General features: G+C 39.9%; 1 protein-coding gene across 3 annotated transcripts in view; it reads right to left on the bottom strand.

Moving 5' to 3' along the window:
- stk32a (serine/threonine kinase 32A) overlaps nt 1-26,357 on the bottom strand; it is a 92,860-nt gene that overhangs the window by 38,341 nt on the left and 28,162 nt on the right. For all 3 annotated transcript variants that reach the window (XR_013794478.1, XM_079585100.1, XM_079585099.1), the window contains one exon: nt 10,026-10,199. Coding sequence is in view for 2 of the 3 variants with exons in the window: in XM_079585100.1 (XP_079441226.1) it covers nt 10,026-10,199 (174 nt within the window). In the remaining variant the exon portion in view is untranslated. The remainder of the gene's footprint in view (nt 1-10,025; nt 10,200-26,357) is intronic.

The following is a 26,357-nucleotide window of genomic DNA, read 5'->3' on the forward strand; positions in this document are numbered from 1 at the left end:
TGGCTTCAACAAAAGCATATATCATAGATTAGTTTTGGTCTGTTTTTAAAGGTTTGTAAGTTATTGTTAAAAATCTGTTTCCCAATGGAGAAAAATAATGGGATTTTTACGTCCGAAACCCAACTCTTGCACTCTATAGCCCACTGGAGGCGAGTTATAGTAGTAAATTAAAACATAAATTTCAGTCTGTTCCTCACACATATCTACTATACTGTAAGACTCCAGAAAACATGGAATATACCGGCACTGTACATGGTCGTATGACCATACCATAATACTATTTGAGTGTGGCCCAACATGAGAGTGACAGAATATTCATTCTTAGGATAAATATCTAATAATATTTGGTAACACTTTATTTTAATGTGACGTAGTTACACGTTACTACATGTAGTTACTATAGTAATAACAGTAAATAATGCATAATTACAAGCAACTAACCCTAAACCAAACCCTAACCGTAACTCTATGTAGTTAATTATTATTACTCAATACTTATTTGAGTGAGTACAATGTAACTATGTCACCTTAGAGTAAAGTGTAACCAAATATTTAGTTACATAGTTTAAATAAATTATTCTCAACTGTGTCTGTCAAAAAGTAATTTTAGCAGAATAGTTTGTCCAATGATTTTTCTTGTTCTTAAAAAACAGAAACATAGCACATGGTGCCAATGTTACACAAAAATGCTAATTGTTTTCATGCATGCATCCTAAAATGCAAATGAGCTGGTGATCCCCGCCCCCTTCCCAGAAGAGGGCGGAGCCTGTACAGCTTGTGCCTCCGATACTCTGCCAAAAACTAACAAAACGTGTTTGGTTTTGATTGTCATCTCTATCGCGGTCACACTCACTGACACTGCAGTTTTTCATCATTGAAAGCGTTTTAAAGCCATATCAGTTTAAACTAATATGTTTTTTTGAGCGCACACATCTGAAGCATGCACACAGAGAGCTGGCTGTCAGACGGAGTATTAAACTAAAGTTCTCTTTCAAGTCTTATTGCACTTAAACTATCAAATACAAGATTATGTAAAAAACACAAAGTTCACGTAAAAACAGTCGGTTATGTCTGTGAACGTAAACTGCAGGGAAAGAAATCACGTGTGTATATTAGATCTGTGTATTAAAGTGAAAATCATGCTGTAAACATGACCCAAACAACAAAAGAAAAACAGAAAATAACTCACTGCTCCTGACTGAATAACTTTAGTAGCTTTAATGAGAATATATTTCTTACTTGAATGCTCTGGCGAGGAGATAAACATGGTGGAGGGGGCGGAGCTAAGCAAATGGGGCGGAGTCTGTCTGAAATTGTGGGCGGGGCTTGTGCCGATGTGATGTCATATTGAATCACATTCCTGAACGGCTCATTTTGAGACACTGTTTCAGATTTATGGGGAAAATAACAAACAGTGAATTGATTTTTACTACAATAGAGTGGTTGTGTACACACTAAGTTTACATTGACTTGCTGCCAAAATGAGGCATACAATATGTGATATTAAAATATCAGACGCAGCTGCTTCACTGAGAACCCATCTTCTATTTCTGCCCACTATTGAGAAGTGGTGACTGTCAAAAGTTGTTCCATCCCTCACCATTATCAAGATAATACTCATCACTTATCAATTGTCTTCGATATCTTGGAGTCGATTCAAAGGCATCACCTAATAAAAAAGTGACATGGGAAGTCATCATGAGTTACTCGTCCACACCTCGCACACCTGACCTTTCTCAGAGCTCAATGGCAGTGTTATCCGACCACCCTGAGAGCAGTGGGCCGGGCAAACCGATCCACCGGCCTTTTCTTTCGCTTGACTGCCCCAACAACCTATTAGCAGGATCTAATGGCCTCATTACATCACATATCATGATGAGGGCTGTAAGTGAGCTGCCCTCCTGGTTACCAGATCCCTGTTTAGATATGAAGGAACAGAGGGACAGCTGGAGCCCGACACACAAGCTCCTCAATAACGGGCCTTTGTGGGCATCTGAATGTTTGCTAGTGGTGTTTGATGAAGAGAGATGGCTGCTTTTAAACTTTACTGGACAAAGCTGGACATGTGTTACTCTTTACTGGCCCTTTGTCCAATAATACGATCTTTATGATTAGAATGTCCCACATGTTGTTACTGCCTACCAATGTTAGCAATTGCAAGTAAAAAAAAAATCTACGTAAACTTAAGCCTACTAACTAAAAAGAGAACCCTTCAAAATCTCCCGCCCCCTACTTCCTTTTTCAATATGAAATACATCAAAAAAAAAAAAACATATAACTTTCAAGCAATTTCATGGGGTCTTTTATGGTTAAAGGTACAATATGCAAGATTTTCTGCCACTAGAGGCGCTACATTCCAAACAACAACAGTAGCTTGATGACGATGTGAAGGAGCGAGGAATGATGGGAACTGTTGTTTTCACCGTGGATGTAAATCAGTCAGACGGGAATCTAAATCATGTTCGTGGATGAGGTAAAGCTCTATTTTTATAAATGTTGCGTTTAATGACATGCTTTTATTGTATTAATATGAATTAACCGCAAGAAAAGTAAGGTTTAATACTAAATTGGTTATCATAGATGTTTCTGTATTTGTCGAATTCATAGTTGTGATAACGCTGCGCAGTTTTACGTGTTCTAAACAATTGTTGTAAAAGTGCATTCGAACATATCCACATAATTTGCTAAACACAAACCTAAAGCAATAATACTTTCCTTACATAAACATAACTATTACCGAATGCTACATTTGGAATATATAAAATTGACCCGTACGTTTATGGGACTTGTCTTTGTCGACAGAACCGGCTGCAATCGGTAAAGAATAATTGTGTCCCGTAACGACTGCACGAAACAAGCTAACGTTTGTTGCTTGATAGACGCTACAACTACAACTTAATATTAACTTAATACAAAATATTTAACACTGGCCTTGTGATTTTGGGATATTTTAATGCAAAAATCTTACATATTGTACCTTTAATCATGAACAATTTGGGTTGATAATTATTCATATCAAATCCGTGACCGGTGACTGGTGATTGTGAACTGAAGAATGGCACTATAGAGAGAAGGCTTTCAGTGTTTCTGGGTGGCACTCGAAGCCCGATGCTTTGGCCGTAGTGGGATTATTTTCCTTGTCAGATGAAAAAAATAAACAAAACAAAGAATCATTCAAATTTAGTTTTAAACATAAGTAATTCAATATTTTTTCAACAATGTTTATTAAGCTTTTCATTAGTAATGCTAGGATTAACATGAACTAAGATTAATAAATAAATACTGTAGAAGTATTGTTCATTGTTAGTTCATGTTTAGTCTCAGCCTCAGACTGTTTGCTGAACGTCTGATGCATAAGGCACACAACATGGGAAACACTTCGGGAGATTAGAAGTCGTCATCTGATTGGTTGAATTCTACAGGATTTCTGGGAGATGTGTGTGTGCGTATCAAGATCAACTAAACTCTGGATTTCATAAGTACAGTATGTGAAGTTCATGGCTCCATTGCTGCAGTAAACTTGCACAACTCTCTTGAATGCATGGCGGTCTGTTATCGTAGGGACATCGACTTACAGGAACACTCCACTTTTTTGTAAATAGATTCATTTTCCAGCTCCTCTAGAGTTAAACAGTTTTACCATTTTCGAATCCATTCAGCCGATCTCCGGGTCTGGCGGTAGCACTTTTAGCATAGCTTAGCATTGAATCTGATTAGACCAATAGCATCTCTCTAAAAACCATATCGAATATTATATCGAAATGGAGAAATATCGAAACTCTTTGGTCATTTTTTTTAGAGAGATGCTAACGGTCTAATCAGATTCAATGATCTATGCTAAGCTATGCTAAAAGTGCTACCGCCAGACCCAGAGATCGGCTGAATAGATTCGAAAACGGTAAAACTGTTTAACTCTAGAGGAGCTGGAAAATGAGCCTATTTCCCAAAAGAGTGGATTGTTCTTTTAACATTTTCACTAGGGCTGGGTATAGATTCAAATGTCCTCAATTCGATTCAATTCCGAATCACAAGATCTCGATTCGATTTGATTCTTGATTCAATGAATTCAATTATTAAATTTTCACTGGGAAAAACTACTAACTAATATAAATTTCAAAGATTATTAAAGACAAGTAAACAGTCATTAATAAAAAATAAAAACAAATAATTGAACTACAAGCAATAGCACATATAAATAAATATAATAGGACAAAGATAAAAATTAAATAATTATCAGGTAGGTGTAAATAACACTGCAGTCTTCACTGTACAAAATAAATAAAGGTTCATCCTTATTAAAGTTACAAAAACATTATTCAGTGAAGAGCAAGGAGTGATTTTCTCTTTGTCTTTTGTAGTTTGATTAACATTAAAAACACAGACATCAGCAGGAATATTAGTCTGCGGTCACTTTAAGACGAATGCACGGATCCAATAATGGCTACGAGAGACTGGTTCATGTTCAATAATGTAGTTAGCTCATTTGAAATGAAACCTTTTTGTAAAGTGTTACCAAGACTACTTTCAAAAACGTAAAATAAAAGATTTCAAACTTTTGAACTGTAGTATATATAATTGAAATATACCTGTAAATGTAATAAGTATATAATTTATCTAATTTGTAAGTTTTAATAATTGTATTGGGTTTAGGGTGATTAGCAGTCTTACTACAGTCCTAAATGTAATGCAAACAACGGTTTAGAAAACTAATCCCATCTGAAAAGTACAAATTAGACTGGATAAGTAATAGTTTTGCTCTTTCTTATCCACCCCCCACATCCTGTTTTGAAGAGCCTTGCCTCTTAAGATGCTGTTGATTGAGCAGCACTCGAGTGTTAATAATTCAAGTAGCTGTAAGCAAAAAAAACAAAACAGGGTGTATTGTTTTCATCCCTGTAGCCCAGGCGGAACAGGGGATGCCGTCTCAGGGGAGATCTCCCATTATAGGGACGGAAATGCACTGGAGGGTGATAAACACTTGTGTTGTTTCTAGTATTACCGGGCTCAAAGCTAAGGATTTTTTCTTCTGGCCTGGTTAGTCTAGTCTAGTGGTATACATTTTTGCCTGCCCCACCACAAAAAAAGTAATAAATAAAATAAAACATTGATTGTTTTTGTAGCTTTTGACCCAGTACCCTGGTATTCTAATAAATAAGGATATGACACCAACATTTTAGATACCATTGATATTCCACAATTCCAATTTTGATACCACAAAAAAAAGTAGTATACATTTCAAAGATTGCTTTCAAAGGCAACAGTCAGTAATAAAATAAGAACAAATAAACAGATCACAATCAATACCACCAATAAATACAATAATAATGAATAGTAAAATGTAAAATAACACTGCATGGTCTTCACTGTATAAATTCACTGGCATTTGGTAGTCCTTAATGTCGAGCCCTGTATTATAAGATATACTGATATACAGTACTGTATTAAATTAAGACAACATCATTTATATCTATAAAAATAAAAGATGATTAGTTAGTGGGCTAAACGTACTGTAGGTAACGAAGTATAAGAAGTGCTGAGCTCTTTCTTTACATCTATCTCTTTACATACTAAATATATATATATTATGTAAAGAGATAGATGTAAAGAAAGAGCTCAGGTAAAGACCTGCGAGTCTACCTGCACGAGTCCACTGAGCAAGGACATTGACAAGGCATTGCACGCTGATCTAAGTATCCCCTTACTACTTTCTTATTCCCTAGTAATACTCATTTGCCATCAGTTCATCTCTGTTGTCCATGGCAGACAGAAGTACAAGCCCCTCTGCATACAGAAGTACACTCCAAGATACCTCTAAGTTCCCTTGCCACCAGCCTGTTACCCTCTCCGTCGGGCTGTGGAAATGTCAATCGGCTGTCAACAAAGCTGACTTCATTTCTGCTTTTGCCTGTCAGTCAAAACGTAATGTTTCGTCTCTGACTGAAACACAGATCTCAGCAGAAAACCTGCCACTCCTTTAGCCCTCTCCACTGACTCCGCTTTCTCCCACGGGGGGACAGGTCTACTCATTTCCGACAGCTGGAAATTCTCTCATCTCCCTAATTATACTTCTTTTGAATATTATGATATCACTGTTACTAATCCTGCCGAACTTATTTGTCATCTACCACATCAACTAGGCAACTTTCTGGAAGAGCTGGATGTGCTACTGTCTTCGTTTCCGGAAGATGGCCGCCGCTGGTAGTTCTTGGTGATCTCAACATCCACCTAGACAAACCTCAAGCAAATGATTTCCTAACTCTTCAAACCTTGTTCGACCAGCGCACCCCTGCGATAGACAAGGCGAAGAGCTAGATCTCATCTTCACATGCAACAGTACGATTGATAATGTGGTTATCAATCGTGTGTCTAGTGGTACCGTGACAACACTAGTGGCAACTATCAGCAATTCATTCTCTGCACCACTTATCCACAACCAACCTCCACCCATGTGTGCAACCTCACACATTTCACTCTTCTCTTCCTTCTCTCCCCTCACAGAGAACGAGTTCTCAGAAGTTCTCTGTTCCAGCCATCCTACAACCTGTTCCTCAGACCCAATCCCCACCCACCTTCTACAGGAGATCTCACCAACATCGCTCTCCGCTCTGACATTTTCAACACATCCCTCACTACTGATAACTTTCCCACCTCATTTCAACAGGCCCAGGTAACCCCACTGCTCAAAAAGCCAACACCCAATCATACAGCAGTTGACAACTACAGAACAACCTACTTGACGACAACCAGTCTGGCTTCAAAACTGGACTCTTCATGCAGACCGCCCTGCTGACCATTGCTGAAACTATACGGCTGGCAAGAGTGAACTCCAGATCAGCTCTCCTTATTAGGGCTTTGACTCCGAACTTCGTTATTCGAATATAATTTGAATAATGATATTCAAACGAATATTAGGCAGCCTTTAATATTCGAACCTGTTATGGGCATTATTTTTTGTAAATGTGTTTGCTTGTAAACGTTGTTTTCAATCCAGAGTCCGAGGCTTTTTCACGTCTGGTGAAGTTGTGAATTGCAAGCTCATTAGCAAGGCACTTATTGGTCATCTGGGCTCCTGTAGGTGACGTTAGCGTCCTGGTTTGTGCCTATTTTGTATATCAAAACAATGACCGCGCCAACGCCTACAACACCAACGCCTGACGAGGAGTTTGAAATCTATACCTCTGACAATTTGAATAGCAACGTGTGGCGCTACTTTGGGTTCCCAAAGAAACAGGGAAAAATCACGAGTGAGGACAAAGTCTTTTTTCTTCTGAAAATATCATTGTCTGTCTATTGACATCGACTGATACACTGGTGGACAGAACATATACAACTTAGGTTTGATATCAATATGGGGCGTAAGTGGATATTCGGGGCTTTAGCCCAAACTAAAATTGGGTATTATTTTTAAAGGAATTAATTAATTAATTATAAAAGCGATTTAAGGGAATAAAGAAAAAGAAAGGCTTATTGTATTAGTGAAATAATTTGCAAATAATATTTTATTTTGAAGTATGCATTCATTCTCTCTAGGCTACATGAATCAAGGAAATTATAGCATGTCAATAAAAAAGTTGAGTAATTTGCGTCACCGGATACTGTCGGTAGTTAAACATTTCTAAACATTTCTATAACAGTTGTCAAATATGAAATGTTTATCTACTTACATTTGATCAGGCATTCGTTCACTGTTAACATCCTTCTGTGAACGGTAAACCCCGCCTTTTTAATCACTTTGACATCGATGAGCTAGACACTGAACTTTTAGTCAACAAACAGAGCGGTGCGTAACGGAGTGCATCAGAGCAGCATCAAGAATATCAAATACATTGCAGTGAGTGAATCTCTTATTTGTATCTTAAAGGATTAGTTCACTTTCAAAAAATGTTTTGCTGATAATTCATTCACCCCGATGTCATCCAAGATATCCATGTCTTTCTTTCTTCAGTCGAAAAAAAATTACGGTTTTTGAGGAAAAAATTCCAGGCTTTTTCTACACAGAATGGACATCACTGGACTTCAATCTATCCCAAAGTTCAAAAGAAGGTTTTAATGTCCGTCTCAACGCAGCTTCAAAGTCTCGACACAATCCCAGTCGAGAAATAAGGTATTATCTAGTGAAACGATCGGTAATTCTTTTTATTTATTTATACACTTTTTAACCACAATTGTTCGTCTTGTGCTGGTCTGCGACATGCCACGCATTACTTTATCACGTTGGAAAGGTCACGCTTCACGTTATCTATCTAAGTTATTTGTCTGTGTACTCCGGTTCAAAAAAGTAGGGAAGGGTGAAAAACTCAATCTCATTTTCTCCTCCAACTTCAAAATCGTCTGACATCTTTGTTTTCTTTTTTTTTTTTTTTTTTTTTTTTTTGTGACCTTTCCAACATGATCACATAATACGTGGCGCGTCGCAGACCAGCACAAGACAAACAATTGTGGTTAAAAAGTGTATAAATGTTTTTTTGTTTTTTTGAAAATGACCGATCGTTTGGCTAGATAAGACCCTCATCTCTCGACTGGGATCGTGTAGAGACTTTGAAGCTGCATTGAGAAGGGCATTTTAACCTGTTTTGAACATTGGGATAGATGGTGACCATTGAAGTCCATTCTGTGTAGAAAAATCCTGGAATGTTTTCCTCAAAAATTTATCTTCGACTGAAGATAGAAAGACATGGACATCTTGGATGACATCGGGGTGAGTAAATTATCAGCAAACATTTTTTTGAAAGTGAACTAATCCTTTAAGTTTATTGCCAATAATAATGACAGGTTTGCGAAAAGTGTAGAACTCGGTGAGCTCGCGCAAAACACATCTTCATGCAAACACATCTCATGCGCCGCCCCTTTAATGGTCAAAATATTATGAATAAATATTTGAATATATTCCAATATTAATAAACAAACAAACTTCAAATATGATTTTTGGGCAAAAGTCAAAGCCCTACTCCTTATTCTACTAGACCTGTCAGCTGCCTAAACACTGTAAACCACCAGATCATCCTGTCCTTCATAACTTGGGCATCACAGGTACGGTACTTCAGTGGCTTCAGTCTTACCTCACAGGAAGATATTTCAAGGTTTCCTGGAGAGGAGGGGTATCTGCCTCACACCGGCTGATCACTGGGGTAACTCTAGGTTCAGTGCTCACTCTTCATTTTGATTTATTTACACAACTTCACTAGAAAAGGTACAAGGCACATGGCTTCTCCTACCACTGCAATGCAGACGACATGCAGCTTAGAGACTCTTATTTTGATATTTTGTTTTGTTTCCCTTAGTTCCTGTTTCCCTGCTCTGTTTAGTTTAGGTTCCCTTTGGTTTCTGATTATGTACTTGTTTGTTTCGATAGTTACCGGTTATCCCCCGCTGACTCGTTTAGTTCTCAGTGTATTTATACTCCCTGTTTGGTTATGTCCTTTGTCAGTTATCATCGTAGTTTAGTGTGTATTTCCCCTGAGTGTTTTCCTGGTTAATCAAAGACTCCTTGAATGTTGTATCTGCGTCAAGCATCTTGGATTGCGAAAACACAACACGTTACAATATGAGCCATAAAAGCCTAATACATCAAATATAATACTCAACAAAAAATCTAAATGCAATGCTTTTTCAATAAACTGTTCCATTATATATATATATACAGTATATATATACACACACACACACACACACACACACACACACACACAGAGAGATTTTTATGACTATCAGTACTATTCAACAACTTGAAGGCAACTTATGTGATTTAAAAAAAAACACAGCTGCTTCAAAATTACTTTATGAGGCATGACTGTGTGTAATTTATGTTGCAATATTTACTCAACAGCTCTATTGTCAGTATAAGCAAACCAGGCCACACAAGGCAACATTCAGAATAGTTTCAGCATCTGACTAATATCTTTGCATTTGTGTACATTTGAGTCGTTTTTCCAAACCATTTTACCTGTGTGTGTGTGTGTGTGTGTGTGTGTGGGTGTGTGGGTGTGTGTTTTACTGGATGTGCAAAACCTTTATGGAGTCATTACCTGTGGATGATGTGTTTGTTACGCAGGTAGTGCAAAGCCAGGGTGATTTCACACACGTAGTGCTTCACAGTGCTCTCCGTAAAGTGCACGTTCTGTTGTAGGTGGTAACGTAGATCTCCTCCCAGCAGCAGGTCAACCACCATGAACATGTCCTCTTCATCTTGAAATGAGTACCTGCATTAGACACATTATGACAGTGTTGTTATCTCTGAAATCCAGATTTTTATTTTTTACAATGTCTAATTTGGAAAATATGTACAAATATTTGGTTGTGGTGGAAACAGTTTTGAAGGACTGAAATCATTGACCAAAATTGTGACATTTAAATAAGTGCCTCTTCGATGCAGTGTTTTGACTGTATTGTCTGCTGGGTTGACAATACCAATTTATCTTTTGTACAAAACTTCACTAAAGAATATTTGTAGTGCGCCTGCTGCCTAGTATCCAATAATCACAATATGCTTTGTGCTCAGTAACTTTGGATATGAAACAGTCTGAGCCTTCAAATTTTGTCAATTTCATCACAAAATTCAAACAATAGATGTTGTTTTGACACATGACAGATCGCTAAAGCCGCTTTTACACCAAATACTGTGACAAGTGCGCCTACTTCGGTCACAGAATTGGATGGTCACAGAAATCGGTGTACACCGGCTATAGCGATCTGTCATGTGTCAGTTGTTCTTCTCTTTAGTAGAAGTTAGAGTACAATATAAACATGATGAACAAGTTTGCATTACAGCCATAGTTTAAATATTTATACATGTTTAAATATGTATTGGAGTATAAACATAATTATATAATTCAAATGTTGATGTAAAAACTGCCTTATGTGCAATTCAAATATTTATATACAACTCAGTTTTGGTTGATTATTAAAATCAATTTGATTCATTAATTGATTATTAAACAAACCTTATTTTCTGTCGGTTTTCAGTTGATTAAATTCAGAATACTGTAAGTGTATGTAAAATAAAGTGCAGCTGGTATACTTATACACATGCTTGTTAATGCCTAATCTACTAAGCCAATCATGTGGCAGCAACCCGATCCTTGTTTGGCAGAAATGTGATCGAAGTGACTTTGACTGTGGAGTGATTGTTGGTGGCAGACAAGGTGGTTTGAGAATCTCAGAAACAGCTGATCTGGGATTTTAATGCACCGTAAACAGTCTTGAGCTTACAGTGAATGCAAAAAAACAAAAAAAATACCCAGTGAGCGACAGTTCTGTGGCTGAAAAGGCCTTGTTAATGAGAGAGGTCAAAAGAGAATGACAAGACTGATGACCGGCCTTGTGTGAGCAGTTCAGGCTGGCTGTGGTGTAATAGTAGGGTGCCTGCCATATCACAAGCCTCATGTTGTGTAAAGTTGGTTACCCATCAATCAATCAATCAGTGAATGACATATATATATAAATCAGCAAACACTCATCATATTTCGCCAACGCTCCTTTCGCGCCGCGCCTCCCCAACTCAAACATCTTAAAGACAGCTCTTAGGGTGCTTTCACATCTGTAGTTCGGTTCATTTGGTCCGGACCAAGGGAGAAAAATTATACTTTGTAGCATTTTTCAGGCGTTTTGGTTCCTTTTCACACCACACTGATTGCTCTGGTCCGAATCAGTTTATGAAACGAACCAAAATGCAGTCACGTGACAACATCCACATCACTCGTTGGCCAGATGGGTCTTGAACGTATTTTCATAACTGCACTTTGATTGTCAGAATTAACGTGCGGGAAAATTCCAACAGAACTGACGGAAGTAAACAAAGAGGAGGAAAATCCGGCAGACAACACGCCGCTTTTTACTATGGAGAAACGACTTTGTGGGCTGATTGTATCCCTGGTCATAGTTTATTATATTAGTTTGTCTACACCACTTTAGGCAAACAATAACATTTGAGAATGAAGCGAGAATGCGGCTTGAAAATAATGTTTTATGCAATGCACGCAGCGAGTCACTTCAGGAGAAGGCAACGCGTGCATTAATGTTGCTAAACATTGACATAATGCACAGCGCGGCTGACTACGGCAGCTGGTTTAGTCCAAAAATGCGCAGTTATTTGGCAGTTGGGTCTGTTCGAGGTCGGATCACGTTCTCACCACAAACGAACCGCTCCAGAGTTCGTTTGAAAGTGTACCGAGACCACATCTCCTAGGAGGTCTCGGTACGCTTGTTTGGTTCGCTTTTGGTGCGCACCCGAGTGCGATTGCTGCATTCTCACCTGCCCAAACGAACCGCACCAATTCGGAAAACGAACTCTAGTGCGATTCAACCGAACTAAACAAGGTAGGTGTGAAAGCACCCTTACAGGTGCTTGTGAAAGCATGTCTCAGTACGTAAAAATAGACAATAAAAGGTCCAACATATTAGGAATACATTTAGCTGTGCTGCTATATGTCACGAGTAAGCAATTGAGTAGGCAAGCACTGTCTAGAGTGAATGCGTTTTGCATTTTTTGACATGATGCACCACAACAATTTGAGGCTATCTATACACTGGACACGTCAAAGTAAACATCATAAACCGGAGCATTTGTCTTTCTGAATGGGTGCATGGAAATGTTGTATTGAAGCATCCATTTTAGTGCATTTGATCGCTTTGCAATGCCCCATTCACTTTGACATGCTCATGACCATTAACCAGTAATGTTGTGCTGTTGCAACCCACAGACATAATCAAAAGCCCAAACTCCAGTGGTGGGATGTTTGTCAGCGAACGCTTCATGACCACTCAGTTCCTGCTACGTTCTTTATTTATACAATTAAATACATTTTCTTGATTTATACTATGTTATTTATACATAAGGGACTCCACTCATGGGGAAGGACTAATGCCTGCACTGAATGCGAGGGTTGAAAACAATCCTGCCTGCTTCTCCTATGCCTGTCTTTTAGTTCTAATTTGCTGAGTCAACTGAGTTTGGATGTGCTAAAAACTTTATGCATCACATAAAGCTGAATGAAGCCGTCACACCTGTGAGCCAAAAACTATGTCGTCTGCCACTCTCAGTTTGGAGTGCTGTGTCAGAGGAATTAAATCACTTGCAAGTAGCTGGGGTGATATAGCGCATCGATGCCTCTGCATGGGTGTCACCAATTGTTATGCAGAACAAGTCAGGTAAAATTAGGATATGCGTTGACCTCAGAGAGCCAAAAAAAGCAGTGATCTTGGACTCTTTTCCATTGGACTTTCTTTTACATTGATGAACCACTCTCTGCTGAAAAGTTTCTACTGTTTTTTCTCTATCATTGACCTGACTAATGCTTACGACCCAGTGCTGCTGCATGAGGACAGTCAGGACTCTCAGATAATGCCCTTGCTGATTGTCTGTCACGTTTGCCCTGACCTGCTTCTCCTGCAGATAATGCTGTTGCTCAAGCTCCTGTTGATGATGTTGCTTGTTGCTTTTCTACCTGACACCTCTAATTCTCTGTCTGCTGCTAATGTTGATGCTGCATGTGGATGGATGTCCTTCGACAAAGAGTAGGGGTGTAACCTCGGCATCCGGGCCAAATTTGCCCATTGGGCTCTGTCCACCATGGCCTCCTAATCATCCCCATATACTGATCACTCTGTCTCCTCTCCACCAATAAACGGGGTCGCACACCGGACGAGAAGCACAGCGCCGCGTGTCGCACACCGGACGAGAAGCGCAGCTTTCTCAGTTTAAGGCCAGCAATATTGTTATTTTTAAGGACATTATGGAATTAAGATCATGTCTGTACTATGCTATGATTCTACTGTACAATTAAATTAGGGCTGTCCATTAAACGCATTATTAACGGTGTTAACGCAAACCCTTTTTAACGGCGTACATTTTTTTTTATCGCGAGATTAACGGCTAGCAAACTTTTTTCTCACATGCTTTTGCAACAACTAGTAACGTTATTAAAACTACAACACCACACCGGGTCTAGCTAGACCAGAAACAAAACAACAGGCACGCCGCACACACTTGTTTGGGCTTGCGAACCGGCCAAAGAGTGGACGAGAAGCGCAGCGCCAAGCCGCGTCTAGGACAACTCGTATCGCACATCGGACGCGACACGCACTTTCTCAGTTTATGACCAGCAATAAAAACGCCGAATGGCGCCGCCGGTGTGTGTACACTCATAGAGAATAATGTGTTCGAATTTTAAATACGAGGCGATGCGCTTCTCGTCCGGTGTGCGACCCCCGGTGGGCGTTCTGGCGCAATATGGCTGCCGTCGCATCATCCAGGTGATGCTGCACATTGGTGGTGGTTGAGGAGATTCCCTTCTTTCATATGTGATACGCTTTCATACGCTTTAAGTACCCAGAAAAGTGCTATATAAATGTAACTAATTATGTGATTGTTGTCCTGCATTAACCAAACTTTGTACACAGATTTGGCCTCCTTCACCCAAGGGACTGGACGTTGAGTTGTTGTCACACTATAAACTGTGACTTGGACTGTCTGTTAAGGACAACTTCATCTTCCGAGGCTCACAGCTGATTGTACCTGCTTCTCTATGATCTGTGCTGGTCTCCACAGCACAGGATGGACATCAGGGAGAGATGAGAACCAAACAATGCCTTCGTGAACTCTATTGGTGGTCAGGGTACTGACACTGTCCGTTCCTGCCACGTGTGTCTGCTCAATGACAAAACTGTCAAGTCACACATGCTCCTCTCCAGCCAGAACTGCTGCCAGATGGACCAGGGCAGATAGTGGCTGTGGATATAGTCGGGCCATTTGACACTGCTGCATTCCACTATACTTTAGGTTTGCTATAACCTTAACTGACTATTACAGCAAATGGCCTCCTTTACTCACACTGTCACTACAGATTCTGTGTTTTCATTTCTGCCATTAGTCTTCAGTCTTCCATTGAGTTTAGTTACAGATAACGGTGTTCAGTTTACATCTGCTGCTTTCGCTGCTTCTCTGTAAGGAAGGACTATTTGTCATCATCGTTCCTCTCTACGTGGCAGCTAATGGTGTTGTTCAGAGGTTCAACCATGTGTCTCAACACACTGTCTAAATGGCCATCCAGTAACATCTGTGCTAACTGTTTTCTTGCAGTGCCACTCCACATGTTGCAACTGGTACTTCACCCATTCAGCTCCTCTACGGCAGGCAAATGTGCACAAGGCTGGTTATTTTGCCATCTGCTCCTGTGCACTAGCCAACTGACATAACTGTTCGTGAAAGGTTACGCAACTGCAACACATAATGTACAAGTACACAGATGCTAAGCAGGGTGCTTGTACTCCTTGTTTCCATGAGGGGGATACAGTGAGGGTTTGGAAACCCTTGCATGTTCCTAAGGGACACGTTTACAGATCCGCTCATGGTTGCCAAAAGACTTGGGGTGGGTACATCCGTACTTAGACATGGGATTCTTCCCATCTCACCGCATTTCCATGCACACCAACAACTCCTTTTGTGTTCAGCAGAAGAAAGAAACTCATACAGGTTTAGAACAACTTGAGGTTGAGTAAATGATGACAGATAATATTTGGGTGAACTTTCCTTTTCATATTCATGAGGGACTGCAGACATCCTGGGTTTGGAAGTGAAAGTTCTCAATGCATGAAGTAAAGCAGGAGCATAAGAGACTCATCTGAGAAGTCTCAGCGTGGACACAAATACAACACGGCCTGAGGGTTTTTAAGCAACATAACAACAATCTGGCCATCTGCAGATGTTCTCATTTCATTGCTTAATGTTTTAAAAGACTTGTGTGACTCATCTAAGTGAACATGCCATACTGCACATTTGGATGGGCACATCTCATCATTTCCAAGGAGACTCTACATTGTAATCTTCTAAAATATTAAAAATGCAGTGATGTTATTTTAGACAGAAGAAATTAGAGCATTGCTGGTCAAGATCAAAATTCACGAGGCACTTACTGTTAGATTTTTTATGATAATAGGTTTTTAGGACATTGCTACGAGGTGGTTGTTTTTAGCAGGTTGTTACAGTAAGTGGTGTCCTGTGTGGCAAGTCTCTATGATATTCTGGTCTATAGTTATGGCTCTGTCCTATAGGATTGTTTTTCCCGTTTCATCATTCACCTGTCAAAAAAAGATTACTGTTTGTCCTATTGTATTTTTAGAAAATCGACAAGCCACACAATTTGAGAAACCATAGCACAGAGAGTGCAGGGTGAGTTACAGTCCTAAGTTTGCTGTAGTCAGTTTACTCCTCTGTGTGAAATTATTTAACACCGAAAAAAGCATGTCTTAACCCATTTTGTGCTTGACATGGCTGCGAAAGTTGCTGCAAGGAGGATGAACCACAGAGAACAGAGAGCAAGTGGCAGAAAGAAAAGAAATGTCCCCACTCATGTTCATCTATGTGGAATGCCAGAGGAAGATGTTATCCGAACATATCTTTTGCCAAGCCACGTTCTTAAATTGAATTTGCTGCGCCTGTGTTGTTAGTAGATCACCCGCACCTGATTATCATCGGCTTTGCTTGTTTGCAACCCCAGATTGATAGATTGCTTTGCTGGACATCAGCCGTGGCTTTAATGAAACCGATTGGCGAGAGTTGCCGAAGGAGGAGCTGAAAACAGAGACGTGAAGTCGGACACTTTCTGCTTCCCGTAGTGACGCTCACGCTGTGTTTGCATACTTTAATAATAATAATAATACACAGAAGTTTCAGATACGTTTCCATTTAATACTTTATGTACTGCTAAATACAGCGCCTGTTTGTACAAGAATAAAGTTCAATATGAGCCTTTACTATTTAGATACTAATGTAGTGGAGTCTCATTTTTTTTCATAAGTTTTATTTTGATAAATATGACAAGCCCTATCTTGGACCCAGCGCAATTGACTTTGTACACCAACGCATGCATCATTCCTATTTTGCAGTTTCAGAAAACAATTCCGCCACAGACCAGGAAAAACCGAGTCTAAAGTCAGTGGCGCGTTATTCAGATGCTATTTTAATGGCGCATGCTTGGCCATAATGTAGTGTGTGCACAACACACACACTTTGCTTCTCTCATCTACACAGACGCAGCAGTTCATATTTTTGCAAATCATACATTATTACAAGGAAGAATATTACCATACGAGGGAAATCATTGTTGTGTCCATGAAGATGTGGAAAAATAGGCATAAATCTAGCAACACATTTACCCAAATTATTCAGGCTAATTGTAGTAATGACGGATCAAACCTGTTTGATCAATAGTGGCGAGACACATCAGTATATAAGGACATCTGACACAGTGTGTTATCCGTCAAGAACCAGGAAACTAAATTCTGAAGACTGCGAAATCACCGTTACCATTATGTAAGTTGCGTGCGCTGGCAAATCCGCCGTTATACTAGCAATCCGCCATGCAACAAGCGCGCCGGCTCTTAAAGGGAATGTGAGAGGACGCTCTGATTGGTTTATTTCACGAAACGCCCAAACCAAACCTATGAGTAATGTAGAGCTCCGCCCACAAAGATACTTGCGTTTTGCGTTTGATACTTGCATTTCAGAGTGTTACAATAGGGCCCATCATAACATCGCGACTACATGAAAATAGCTTTTACTGTTAGAAAAAACAGATTTGTGATCATTAGTTGAACTAAAGGGGTTCGAATAAACACGAAACACACGTGATCATTGTCATGCGGTGGATTCGGCCAATCGGGGAACAGTGTGTCGTCATCAGAGCTCTCGAATCGCTCTTGCGGTACTTTAATGGCATACGTCAGAGTCACATGGCGTCAGCGATGTCTCAAGTCGGACACAATTTCTAACCGAAATGCACTGCTTCAAGTCAGCCACCGATTGGTCTGCGCAGAGCTGCATGAAGTCAAACGAGCCTAATGTAAATGAGCTGGCTGAGTCATGTCAGAAGATCACCCGTATAACTTTTATTGGATTGTGGCCTCGTGCTGATTTGCCCTGTTAAGTAAATCTGTTCGTTAGTTTTTAGTTTATTTTGTTTTAATTATTTAGTTTAGCTTAAACTAAATGAAAATGAGAAATGTTAGCTGAAATATATATATTTTTTAATTAATGTTTTTATTTTATGTAATTAATATTATTTTCAATGGTTTTAGTTCATGATAATAACCCCGCCTTTGAAACCAAACAGAGGGCAAAATGAAACACCTTTTGTGTACTTCATAATCATTTTCATGTTAGCCTGGCAAAATATGCACCAAAGTATTTCACTTCGGCATTGTCAGATTTTGTGGGGCATTCATTTTTCATTCTTTATAGCTGTCTAATGACCCTTTGAGGCTGCTTGATTTGTATTTCAGGGCTTCACTGAGATCCTGCACTACTGCAAAATAACACATCTGATAAATTACTAATGACAAGGAAAAAGGCATGGCATGAAAATGTGCTTAAGATGTCACCATGATATGTGTCACATTGATTTTAAACTGCACTTTGATTGACAGGCTTTATTTGTCAGTTCGCAATGCCTGCTCAGCGGCCCTTGTCAAAGAGGGACCAAATTACACCATGGTGTTGAGGAAGCATAAGGTGTGAGCCTTCTTGGGTCAAGGTATACTTCCTGTACAAGCACAAGGGTGGCAAACGATTGATTCACTTTGAGTGCTTTTAGGGGGCTCTTTAACGAAAATTATTCTAGTTGCTATACACAAGCCAAAATTAAGTAATTATCTCTACCACAGTTCATCAAAACCAGTTTAAAAGTGCTAATAGCATAGTACAACATTATTCATAATTGTCCATTAAAGAATACGCCCATTAAAGTGCAATGGCTTTTGAATGTGAAAACTAGTCTAAATGCTATTATCTTTTTTTTAGAAGGTCAGACATTCAGACATCAGGAGAGCAGAATACAGCTTTCACCACAGACCACACGTTCACAAGCAGAAGAGCTTCAGCAGTCTGGGGAAACACACTCAGTGTGAGACAGGAGACAGCTCTCCTCTTTAAATATAAAGAAGGTTGTAGACTCAGTTGGCCATCAGAGAGTGAAGCCTGTCTACATCTCATTTAAAAGTAATTATGCTTGCAATGCAAGGTCCACTGCTATATCTGAATACTGCACAGATAAGTGTTTGAAGTAATTGTCTACTGCCAAACATTTCACTGCAAAAGTGTCTGGTGTAAGCAATACATTTATCAAGATATCTAAGTTTCAAGCCCTGTGATGCACTGTCCATCCAACCTGGACGTTTTGCGGTTTGGAGAATAGATCTGGGTTTTATCTGACCACAAAATATTATAATAAACCATACAGTTGGGTGAGATAATGTTATGAAAACCTGTCTGGGCTGTAATTTGACATTTGACACAAACATAATATATTATTTATTTTGCATAAAGAAAATGACTTTATATTAGGTATATTTAATTTTTATGTACTTAAGTAATAATAATAGATAAAGCTGCAGTCTGTAGTTTTTCCTCTTTGTCGCCATCTCTGTTTGGAATATGCAATTGCTGTTATTCGCAAAATTACCAACTTTAAGTGGGTTGTGCCTCGGCACGGCACAGCGCGGATGAATCCAATGTTTTGAGGAGAATGTGCCGGTGTGGATACTGGCATTCAGAATCACAGATTCTACTTTTTGTAAGTATGACCAACATAAGAATTAGTTGCTAAGTAACATCCACTTTTGTTCTGACCAACTAAGGGGGAAAAAGCACTGCAGTGAATCGTGCTAATTAAATCTAACGATCGCTTATCATATCAAATCAAACCGTGCAAATTATACTTTGTTCTTAAATTGTAATGTTAACAACATCAGCATTGCGTGACTACATTTAATGCCCTTCCGATCACTATCCTTGTTTTCGCATGGGCCGGTTGCGGTCTCTTTTTTTCTGTAGCCACTCCGAAGTCCTTTGCATTTTACAACGGGTGAATCTCGTCTCTGGTGATTGTCGTTTGAACCTTTCTGGACCCGCCATCAAATTGATACGTTTAATTATATCAAGTGCTGTGAGTAAAGGCTATAAATCTCCACCTCCAGCATCCTCACACTCATAGCCTACTAGCCGAGACTCTTCTTTATGTGTACAGATGTAATGTAATGACGCAAAGACATGCTCGAATTGTCCGCAGAAATCCACCAGTACCACCAGTACTGTCAACAGTGTAATTATAGTTGTAATTACCGAAATGTATTACAGCTGTAATTGCATGCAGTTAAAGAAAAAAGTACAATGTAAAAACATAAATGTACAAAATTAGTGCATTGTATTAAATCATTCATTTAAATGTTAGCATATAGTAGTTAAAAATACTTAATATAAAGTGGGACCATAAAATAGATTATTATTTTTTATATAATTTTTTGTTTTGTTTGTTTATTGCATTTTGACAATCAAGCACTCTTTTCCGTGAAAAGGCATCCATACATTTAGAGGGTTTTCTTTGTATTGCTCATTATTTTTAGCTGATTCTTATTAGAATTATTACAATATTTGTAAAGACAGCACAACAAATACTTTAAAGTGCCCCTATTATGCTATTTTAAAGGTTCCTGTGGTCTCTTACAACAGGTTTACATGCATCAAAGGTCTTTGGATTTTTCAATGATTCCCAAACGACTTGTCAGATGAATCAGTCTCTCTAAACCCCTCCTGTCCGAGAGCCTTCTCTGCCCAGTCTTTTGTGATTGGTCTACCCGCTTACAGTGCTTGTCGGAAGCTAAATGCTCATAACCATAACTGAACTTCAGCTCCGGAGGCTTCCTAAAACACACTGTAAAGACAGAAACGATGATGTCGATTTGACCATATCAATCCGAGTGCGAGTCCGATGATTGAAACATTGGAAGAACTACCAGTAGTTATTCAATCCAAACCTCCACCGCAAGGACGACTTGAGCAGGATGTTTCTCAGTGATACGCTACTCAGTTTGAGGTACATTATGAGATGTTGCAGCTGTAATTCCTCACCATCAGCAATAGCGAGAGTATGTCCATCAACAAACCCATGTGCATATTTCTAATTTATTGCAGTGCACATGTGTGAACTGTATCATTAACTGTGTCAATAACAGCACATACATTAGCCGAGCACTAACGTGAATTACTGATGAAACATTAAAGTTTGTAAAACAAATCTTGCTCCATCCTTTATCATTACTCAAAGTAGTAAGAACAACAGACACTACAAGACAGTGTACATGAATTACCCATAGCAGATCTATACAGGTGGAGCTGGGGAAGGTGGAGGGTTTCTGAAAGCGCGCTTTCAGTTGAGCATGCAAGCTCATTGGCTACTGAAATGACAGGAACCAATCAGCTGTACCCTATAGATCAGGGGCCACCAAACTCGGTCCTGGAGGGCCGCTGTCCAGCAGAGTTTAGCTCCAACCAGGTCCAACACACTTGCCTGAAAGTGTCTAGTATGCCTAGTGAGACCTTGATTAGCTGGTTCAGGTGTTTGATCAGGGTTGGAGCTAAACTCTGCAGGACAGCGGCCCTCCAGGACTGAGTTTGGTGACCCCTGCTATAGATAATGGTGTGATTGCAAGCAGGTTGAGTTAAGGACTGTGCCATCTAGAGTTTCATGACAGAACTTTGTATTTATCATGCACTTTCAACTTTACAACTTTGCAGACCGTTTACATTAACTGACAGCTTTATTACACACAACATGAAAGGTAATATATGAAAAAGCAAAATGGGGGCACTTTAATATTGCTTCTACAAAACCACAACTTGCATAACTCTTAACTAAGGGGTTTACCCAGGAAATGTGTTAATTTTCATAACGATTCAAGCGTAGCAGCCAAAGGTCACATTGATGGGGTGATCAGCCATTTACAACCTTCTCTCATGTGATCTGCACTTTGCCATTACCCCCCTCACATGCACGCTTTATGACCTCAGTGAGAACACAATGAGCTGCCTCCCTCTGAAACTTGATCTGCTGGTGTCACTGTTCGACAATGTCACTTTTGAGAATGAGCGCCTTACACTATCTTAATCTCATATTTTGAAATACTTGTTTTGTTTTAATACTGTAAAATACTACTGTATATCATTTGAGAACAGACTGATGTTTAATTATTTTATATTTGTCAAAAAATTGGACTAAACTGAGGTGAATTTTGTGCTAATTTAGTTGCAATGCACCTTATAATACATTCTATGGTCTCATGAATAATCATAACCACAGTTATAATACATTATAATAATTATCTATTCATTGTTACACAAACACAGAGAGAGAGAGAGAGAGAGAGAGAGAGAGAGAGAGAGAGAGAGAGAGAGAGAGAGAGAGAGAGAGAGAGAGAGAGAGAGAGAGAGAGCAGTGGCTTGAAGTCTCTCACATCTGACCTTGAGTGCCTCTTTCGGTCCAGTAGAACTCACATTCATCTGCAGCACTGCAGGGGAACATGCACAATGCTCACCTTCTTTTAAACCGGCTGCCAAGCACATTACCATTCCCCAGGCATTCTTATCAAATTTAACGCCCCATGCGGCAGGACTATTATTTAGAGAGAGCTGTTTTCTCTTCTCCGCTGTTGGACATTTTTACGTATTATTTAATTATTAATTAAAAAAAGCACTGGTATTGATTTAGTCATTTGCAATTTAGTCATTCATGCATCACATACTGATGAGGATGATGGGTTGTGCTCCAGCATGCTCCATTGAGTCTGATAAAGAAAACAAGACGTGCGTCATAATATTTGAGGTGTTTTTAGTTGATTCTAAATGCAAAATGATCTCATTAGTGTTTTTAGGTATTTATACAGGAGTTCTGTTCATATGGTTTATTTATTTATTTATTATTATTATTATTTTTCTTTTTTTCATTGATAAAGATGATTTTGTATTAAAATAAATGTATTATTATTTATTTATAACAAATATAAAAAGCTGATATTGTACACTGAAATAATGTAAACATACTGTCAGCATCTAAACATACAGTAGCATATCCTTTTAAAGGGATAGTTCATCCAAAAATGAAAATTCTGTAATTAATTACTCATGTCATTCCAAACCTTTAAGTCTTTCGTTCATGTTCGACCTGATGCGGTGCGGGTCAACAGAGGAGCTGAGGGAGGGAGGAATGGAGGCGGAGGAGTTAGGGCGATGGGCCAAGGTGGAGTAGTGGGAACAGTGGCCGGAGGCAGAGCCAGGGAATCCCCCAGGATGGCTCATGGGATGTCCCAGGTGAATCGCCAAAGCAGTGAGGAGGTAAGGGATTAACAATGGGGTAGACAGGCGATGACGAAGACAGGGCTGGAAAAAGAGGTGGTGGTAGAAGAGGGAGGGAGGGTGGGACCAACATATCAGTATCCCAGTCCATTACGCACTCACTCAATGCGGTGAGGTTGTGGACTGGGAACTCCTCCACTAGCATTTCCTTTCATGGACTCGTGACCGGCTCACACGCCAGGTCAGACGTAAGTCAAGTCAAGGCACCTTTATTTAGCGCTTTTTACAATACAGATTGTATCAAAGCAGCTTCACAGTGATAACATGAAAATAATACAATAAAGTTTGTTTCTAGAAGAAAATTGCGTCATCTTCCACCTTAAGTAACGCAGCTCAATAATATTGTTGAATACCAAATGTCCCCAACGAAGCAAGCCAAAAGCCAAGGCGACAGTGGCAAGGAACCAAAACTCCATCAGGTGACAGAATGGAGAAAAAAAACTAGGGAGAAACCAGGCTCAGTCGGGGGCCAGTTCTCCTCTGGCCAACGAACGAACAGTGTATGATTATGTTTCAGGCAGCATTACAGCATTACAGGTCAGCAGTAAGATTGGATCAGAATATTCAGAATAAGGGGCTCAGGCTCCGGTGCGATGGTGGGCACATCCGCTTCTCATGACATTGGCAGCTCCATCGCGGCAGGCACTGATCTGCTGGGACTCACCCTCACATCCCTCCAGATCAATTCTTGCATGTCTGGGAGATCTACTTGATGTTCGTAGTTCGCCCCGATCCAATAAAGAGATTTGATGGTTTTCCTGGACAGGACCCCGACTGTGTTGGCACATCAACTGCCTCAAGTTGTTGGCAGTACTGCTCCACTAAACACGTGTTGGTCCGGAAGGAGAACAAGTCTTGCTGGTGGCGCCGTACTCACGCTCCTCACGACAGCCCCTCCTTTGTGAATTCCCCTTAGGAAGGACCTTCTTTCTCAAGGGTAGGGCACACTTTGGCACCCGCGCCCAGACCTCTAGAACCTCCAAGTTTGGCCCTGCTTTCCTTCCGGCAGGAAAGCACCGTTCTAAGGTGACACAGTGGATGGTAAGTCCTTAGGGAAGCACAACCTAATCATCAGGTTCCTTAGAGGTGCCAGGAGGTTAAATCATCCAGGTGTGCACCTTATTCCTTCTTGGGACCTCTCTGTAGAGTTGCTGGGCCTACAGAGAGCCCTGTTTGAACTCCTGGAGTAAATTGAGCTTAAGCCCACATCCATTAAGAGGGTTGGGGACCTTCAAGACATTCTCGGTTAGCGAAACGTGCCTTGGGTTCAGTCTGGCATACTCACGTGATCATGAGACCCCAACTACACCACTACCTTTTTTTGGGATCAGGTGGTGAATTTGCAAGCACTTATCTTTGCTGTGTCCAGTGCATGCTCTCTGCATTTACTTGGACCGCACAGAGAGCTTCAGATGCTCTGAGCAGCTGTCTGTTTTTGTGGATGCCGTTTCTCTGGCATACCAAACACAGGGTGTGCTGTTCCCCCTGGGAGTGCGAGCAAACTCCAATAGAAGTGTTGCATCCTCTGGGGCAATAGTGAATGGTACCTTTGCAAGATTTTACAATCTCTGGTGTTTCGTCCCAAGTATTATCAGACACGTATAGGTAAATTTTGGGCAACTGGTCAAGTGTATCGCTTGCACACAGCGCCTGTCCCCTCCTTGAGGTGATAACGTGTGCTTTTTTGTCCATGTGGGTTCCCCATGTCTGGCAAACCCTGGGTAAATAGGTTGCCGAATATGGTGGTGGAATTTGCTGCCAGGCCGATTACTTGTGGTATGTCTCTTTTTAGGTGAGCCCTTGTACTTGGCTTGGGTGCTCCATATTTCTGGATTACCTGATGGTAATCTAGGGCCCTATAAAATCCGTTTTATTTTTTCCCAAATTCCGTTTTTTCCATTTAAATTTTTTCAAATTCCGTTTTTTTTCCGTTTTAATTTTTGGGAATTCAGTTTTTTTTTACCCTTTACTGTTATTTTAGTCATAAAAAGAGAGTGCTTTTAATGTTTATTATTAAAGTATACACAAATAAAATAGGATATAATAAAATCAATAAAATATTAAATGTATTGAGGTAACAAACATATGTTTTGTGTTATTGAGGTAACACACAACAAACAAACTTAAAAATATGAATGGTTATATTAACTGGTTAAAACGCACGAACCTATGGCGAGGCGGCTCAGACGCGCTAACCAATCAGGGGTGCGTTTCCCGTACAACTATATAACTCACTGCTTAACTACCAGTACGATGCATCGTTGGAGAAATCAACTAGCTAGTCACGACTGTTTCCCAAAACCGTATGTCGCAAAGTATCGTTCAACCACGTTGGTTTATGACGTCTCGCACGTGGTGGACTAATAACTTATTTTAATTAATCTGTTTGAGATCGAATTAACGCTAGATTTTGTCATATAAGTTACAGACATGGCATCTGAAGACCATTTCAAATTTTTCTCAGTTATTTTGCTTTATTACCAGACTCAATATTTGGCTCGTTCTTACATAGTAGAGCACGTTCACACATGCGCAGTCTTCAAAAACGGTGCTTTAAATCTCTTAACAAACTAAAAGACGTAAATTACATTTGTATGTATTCTAAATAAATAACACGGGTTGTACTGAATGTCAGCTTGCTTATTTAACTAAAGATAAGGATTTATGCAGTCTACATCTCATGTAAACTAGAAACTATGCTTCTAACCACAGCTCGAGAGCTGTCGTTCCAACCACACAAGTTTGCGATGCTGTTTGCGAACGTTCGTTGGAACGATGGTTTCGGGAAACACCAAATTGTTGAACTGCTGATAACGACGGAAATTGCGACCATAGTTGGCTAACGATGCTTTCGGGAAACGCACCCCAGGCTGCTTCGTGCCCTGGCGCGTCAGAGCCCACCAGAATGAGCGCCTATGGCTCATTCAGCCATAGAAACTGTCTATGGGTTAAATCGACTGAAGCGATCCCCCGATCAGAAATGATGGGAAGGGTTGTGTCGCCAGATTTGCTTCCCCTGGTCTGCATTTTCCACAGACATACGTTCTTTTCCCACACAAAAACAGAATTTCATTCCAAATCTGTAAAATTCCGCGTTAACACTAGATTCCATGTTAATTTACCAATTCCCGCGATTCCGAAATGATAGGGCCCTAGTAATCCCATATGATGTTTTTCC

Source organism: Phoxinus phoxinus, assembly GCF_949152265.1.
Source record: "Phoxinus phoxinus genome assembly, chromosome: 17".
NCBI lineage: Eukaryota > Metazoa > Chordata > Actinopteri > Cypriniformes > Leuciscidae > Phoxinus > Phoxinus phoxinus.